The sequence below is a fragment of the Choristoneura fumiferana genome, chromosome 27 (assembly GCF_025370935.1).
Source record: "Choristoneura fumiferana chromosome 27, NRCan_CFum_1, whole genome shotgun sequence".
NCBI lineage: Eukaryota > Metazoa > Arthropoda > Insecta > Lepidoptera > Tortricidae > Choristoneura > Choristoneura fumiferana.
The window spans coordinates 2460083-2466502 of NC_133498.1; the positions used below are offsets into that span (position 1 = coordinate 2460083).

Consider the following 6420-nt stretch of genomic DNA (forward strand, 5'->3'; position numbering starts at 1 on the left):
AACCCTAGATGTTTTAAATGTGTAACTAAACCAAACATAACCAATTTTTTCAAACGTATTTGAAACTTAGCTTTTTGAAACAATACAATGCAAAGACTCTTTATTGTACACCAGAAATAGTAAGCGATACAGAAAACAGATACAGAGAAAAAATTACAAGGTGAGCTATAGGCGGCTTTATCGCAAAAGAGCGATCTCTTCCAGGCAATCTTAGCACCTAGCATTCTGACACCTACATTTTTAAAATCTGTACTTTAACTTAACCAAACCTTTTTTTTTTCAATGTGTTTCATACTTAATAACTCGCTGGAACCTAACTTTTTGAAACCTATCATTCTGATACCTGGTTTTTGTATGTTTATTTAGTAACTGAGTTTGTCCCAAGCCAACGAGAAACGCCATACTATGCAAAGCTGAGTAAAGTCATCGCTCAGTCAGACGCTCGATATAATTTGGCTATCAGGCAGCAGGCGAAATGAATAGCGAAAACGCTCACCAGTGAGCGCCGTCATGGCGTCTGTAATAAATGCTTCTGCTCCGCGTGTACTGAGCGGCCTCAACACCGGTTCACTTTCAGACAGAAGACCAACCGAGTGGAGGGTAGAGGTGAAAACTACCTTGTGTACAGTAATAGTTATTTGTGTCACAAGGGAGCAAAATGGTGTATTTACGGCGAGGGCGTACATTGAATCCAGAATGTAGCGAAGGATTGTACAATAGAATCCTGAGCGTAGCGAGGGATTCTAAAGTAGAATCCTGAGCGTAATGAGGGATTCAAGTGTTAACGCCCAAGATGAAAATAATTTTGCTCCCGAGTCGCTCATACAACTTTTCACACCGAGCATTAAGAAAATTTAAAAAAATATATATAAATATTATTAAAGAATAACCAGCATAGAAAATGACGTGGCTTTCCAATTATCAACTTTAAAAAATGGCATTTTCAATAAAACACTTACAAAAGCCTTGAACAGAAAAGTTGCACTTTGCTCCCTCTCGTCAGGGAGGAAAAGTTACTTTTCTGAAGGAGAGGTGTGAAAAGAAATTAAATCACGTACCGGGGTGGAACCTTTCGTAATCAATGCAGGCATTTAGGCATTTTACCACCATCTTGCTCGTTAATCCTGCCGTGAAGCAGCAATGCTTGCACTGTTGTGTTTTGGCGTGAAGAGTAAGACAGCCGGTGAAATTACTGGCACTTGAGGTATCTTATCTTAGGCCTCTGTTGGCAACGCATCTGCAATACCCCTGGGGTTGCAGATGTTTATGGGCGGTGGTGATCTCTTACCATCAGGAGACCACTTGCTCGTTTGCCACCCAGTCGAATAAAAAATAATAATTTCGCTATGATATTCCAGTTAAATGTATGGGTTGTCAACGTATCGTTAGTAGCACAAAGGTTCCATCCTGGTATGTGATTCAGTTTTGTTGGCCGCACCTCGCACCTCGCACCTCGTAGCGCGGCTCGCGGCGCGCGGCTCGCAACTAGGTGCGGTGAAATGCGAAGTATATTCTTCAACACGGTTCATAGATAATGGGCTGATCAGACCATGCACACAGTCAATACCAGTTTGAAAATTAACGTAATAAATAAAATATATGTTTGTGGTTGTTGTTTCTGATATGTTATGTTGCCATGTTCATCAGTTTTTACCTCCAGTTTTGAACCTCGCCAAATAAGAGAGAATAGTTTTTTTTTTTTGCATGCAGTCGGGAAAAATCCATTATGGACGCTGGGAATGGAGGACCCAGCCAGTCCCCGACTCTCACGGGGTAAAAACCCGGCTGCACGCTCCCCTTTCCTTTCCTTCCCGCTGGTAATTTTTTTTTTTTTCAGTGCTTATTACTTTTATATTATCCACAAAATTCAAATACTTCACTTTCATATTTCCAATGTTTATTACAATTGCTTAATAACTAACAACTATTTAACAAACACCCACATACCTCGCATACAGCGCACAACACCTGTAAGCGGCAATAAACTTACAATATAGAAACTTAACTACTTACTACTACTATACACATTTTTCACATAATTTTCACATTATACAACAATAATTAACCTATCGCACACAGCTAGCGGCGAGCGGCGAAAACACTACCTCCATCGGCAAAGGTTAGGTTAGGTTTTTTTTTTTTTTTTTTTTTTTTTTTTTTTTTTTTTTTTTTTTTTTTTTTTTTCACCTGACTACCTCCAACATGATCGGAGCCTATGTTTACAATACCGTTTCACTCCAGTTCTATCACTTATCCTTCTCGCACTTTCATGCTGCATACCTTTTCTTTCTATCTTTCTTCCTCATTCTTACTATCATTATTAGCTATTCTATCTATCTAATTTTTACTTAACTTATTGTTATATTTCATCTTACATTCCTTCCTTCCTCTTTTACATACTATCGTATCTCTCTAGCTGTCCTCTGTTACCATGCTTTACTATTTTCTTGCTCTTTCAACAATAGGAGGGGAGAGGGTCCTGTAGTATGGTATGACAGTATTTGTAAATGCTGTCCACGATGTTTGTTATCTGTATTGATTTAATCTATGCAAGATCGGACTGAATGTATGGCTGACGATAGTGACAAGAAATAAACGTTATAGCTAAAAAGAAGTGATAATTGTTTTAATCACAATACATGGCGCAGTCTTTAACGTATTGTAATAACAATGGCAGCTACTTTTAACTTGCCAGAGAAATTGTGTCTTACCGGTGACTTACCTAGTAACTGGCGAAGGTTTAAACAAGAGTTGAGTATATATTTGATTGCGTCTGCTTTAGATGGCGGTAAAGACTCCAGAAAAATTGCAATCCTTTTAAATACCATTGGTGAGGAAGGCGTACAGATATACAACAATTTCAAGTTAGAAACTGAGGCTAAATACGAAGATGTTATAAAAGCCTTCGACGACTATTGTGAACCGAAAAAGAACATTCTGTATTCGAGATTTTTGTTCTATTCGCGAAACCAGCAGCCCGGCGAGTCCTTTGATCAATTCTATAAGGATATAAAGAGTCTTTCTAGAAACTGTGACTTTGCTGACGCAGATGAGGCGATCCGCGACCGGATTATTCTCGGGACTACCGATAAAGGTGAACAAGAAAGATTGTTGTGCCTGGGAGATGTAAAACTGGATGATGCAATAAAGAAACTCCGTCTCTCTGAAATATCAAAGTTGCAGACTAAGGCCTTGCATGACAGTCAAAATTGTAACACCACTAGTGCTGAAGTTCACAAGGTAGAATTTATAATAAAATGTAGATGGTGTGGTGGAAAACATGAAAGGAATGTCTCAAAGTGTCCTGCAAGAGGTTCGAAGTGCACCAAATGTGGAAAATTTAACCACTTTGCAAAAGTGTGTCGTACAAGGAGTCGCACAGACCAAGTCCAAGTGGTTGAATCGGAAGATCATGGTGATCAATTGTATTGTGATACGGTATGTTCAAATGTTAATAGAATTGACTGTTGGGAGCAGGAATTGTTATTGGAAAATGTGATGAAGTGTGCTTTTAAGCTCGATACTGGTTCAGATGTGAATCTGATTCCAATCTCCTTGTACAATGATATTCAAAGCAAAATATCAAGAAAAGACAAAACAGCATTAAATTGTGTAAATCCAATGTCAAGCTGAAAGCATACAATGGTTCAAAAATTAAAACATTTGGTACTGTTTTGTTGGAAGCAAAATTAAACTCAAATGTAATTTTGTTGGATTTCATTGTAACAAGTTCTGGATACCAGCCAACATTGGGAAAGGATTCATGTTTGTTATTAGGTATTATTGAGAGAAAATTTGTAAACAATGTTGAGAATGATTTAGGCAAGCAATCTATAATTAAAAAGTATGAAGATGTATTTGCAGGTTCAGGAAGATTTCCAAAAAAGTGTAGAATTTTACTGAAAGATAACTCTGTTCCAGTATCAAAACCTCCGCACAGAGTTCCCTTAAAACTAAAAGAGGAATTGAAAAAAGAGCTGGACAGACTGTGTAAATTAGGAGTGATTTCCAAAGTTGTTGAGGCTACCGAATGGGTGAATAGGGTTGTTATTGTGGAAAAGGATGATGGATCTATCCGGTTATGTTTAGATCCCAGAGATCTGAATAACTGTATTCTTAAGAAATACTATGAAATTCCAACCATAAATGATTTAAAGTCTCAGATAGGTAACTCAAAATTTTTTTCTGTTCTAGATCTAAAGGAGTCATTTTGGCAGATTGCTTTGACTGAAGACAGTAAAAAGTATTGTACATTCTCCACAATATATGGTTCCTATTGTTTCAATGTCTTACCTTTTGGACTGGAGATATCTGCGGAAACTTTTCAAGAAAATTGTAAATCATGTTTCAATGATATTGAAGGACTGTTTATTTATATAGATGATTTTTTGATTCATGCTAAATCAAAAGAGAAACATGATGAGATTCTTGACAAAGTTTTGAGTAGAGCACGAGAATTAAATATTAAATTCAATCTTAGAAAGTTTCAGTACTTACCACAGGTGGTCAAATATTTTGGTCATGAAATTATAAATGGTAAATTGTCACCAGATAGAGAAAAAATCACAGCTGTATTAGAATATGACATTCCAACTGATAAACAGAGCCTCCAAAGATTTTTAGGTTTTGTAAATTATTTTAGGGAATATATGCCAAATATTTCAGAAATAACTAGTCCATTAAGACAATTACTGAAGAAAAATGTTGAATTTGTGTGGAATGACAGTTACACAACATGTATAAATGACATTAAGAAGCTTTTGATAAGTCCACCCGTGCTTTTAAATTTTGATCCGCAGAAACAAATTGTAATCCAAACAGATAGTTCTAAAGATGCTATTGGTTCTGTACTAATGCAAGATGGCCACCCCGTTTCATTTGCCTCAAAAAGTCTTTCCAAGTGTGAATCTGAGTATGGACAAATAGATAAAGAGTTTCTGGCTATACTTTATGCATGTAAAAAATTCCATTACTACATATACGGTAGACCTGTAATTGTACAAACAGACCACCAACCGCTAGTGGCAATTATGAAAAAAGAAATTAATTCTATTAATTCACAACGCTTAAGAAAAATCAAGTTAAAATTGTCAATTTATGATTTGGATGTTCAGTATACACCAGGTTCTAAAATGCATGTGGCTGATGCCTTGAGTCGAGCTTCTAGTAGAGCGAATAATGTGGAGGTGGATAGTTCTTTAATTAAAACAATACATGCTATTGATGTCAGTGATGAAGTACAGAATCTTATTGTACTAGAAACAGGTAAAGATCCTGTGCTTCAACAACTTAAATTATATCATGAGAATGGATGGCCTAGGTGTAAGAACAAAGCAGCTGACATTGTGAAATTTTATTACAGACATAAAGACAACATTACATATGAAAATGGGATTGTTTATCTAAATTTATAAAATTATAGTCCCTGTAACACTAAGAGAGAGAGTAATTAAGAAAGTTTATTCAAGCCATTTTGGGGTCAGTAAACAATTTCCAGAGCAAAATCTTTATTCTACTGGCCTAATCTTGAGAATGATTTCATCAATGCTGTGTCAAATTGTGAAATATGTGAAAAGTACAGTTTGAAAAAAATCAAAAGAGCCTATGTTACTTGATGACGTACCTACTTTGCCGTTCCAAAAATTGGATGTGATTTTTGTCAATGGGGAAATAAAACTTATTTCATTATAGCTGATTATTACTCTAAATGGTTTGAATTAATTCAAGTAAGTTCATTGACTGCATCTACTGTATAAAAATATTAAAGATGTTTTCTCGACACATGGTATACCAAGGGTATTAAGGGCTGATAATATGCCATTTAATTCATTTGAATTTCAAGACTTTGCTAGACAATGGAAATTCCAAGTAATAACTTCAAGCCCAAGATATCCTAGGTCTAATGGTTTATAGAGAGATATGTTGGAATAGCCAAAAAGTTGCTCAAAAAGTCAACTGATAGTGGTATTGATTTACTAGAAGTGTTATTAGAATATAGGAATACACCTGTGCTAGGTTCTCCGCACTCTCCAACACATTGTTATTTAGTAGACTGACTAGAACTAAGCTTCCGATTCATGAAGAACTTCTAAAACCAAAAATTGGTAACTAATTTTTGTGAAATTCAATGTAAAATGAATGACCATAATAAGAAATTTTTGATAAGACAGCAAAATTGAATAATCATAAATTTCACTGGTCAGGATATAGTGTATTTGAAAGAAAACATATGGCATCCTGGGAAGGTTGTAGACATCCATAGGGCTCCTAGATCATTGATTTTAAAAGATAATAATGGCCATTTATTTCGGAGAAATACATTACATGTAAAACCATCTTTTCATAAAAATATTGGTTATTTTGATCAGTATAGTAATGTAAATGTTGAATCTGAACAAGGTGAGGAAAATGATCACATCA

The 6420-nt window shown here is 35.7% G+C and overlaps 1 protein-coding gene across 1 annotated transcript; it reads left to right on the forward strand.

Annotated features, from left to right (window-relative positions):
• The first annotated feature begins 2573 nt into the window (after positions 1–2573).
• LOC141443386 (uncharacterized) lies at positions 2574–5397 on the forward strand. Its single transcript, XM_074108630.1, has 2 exons — positions 2574–3438; positions 4195–5397. The coding sequence occupies exons 1-2, from the start codon at positions 2671–2673 to the stop codon at positions 4198–4200; spliced, it is 774 nt and encodes a 257-aa protein (XP_073964731.1). The 5' UTR covers positions 2574–2670; the 3' UTR covers positions 4201–5397.
• Positions 5398–6420: the final 1023 nt, after the last annotated feature.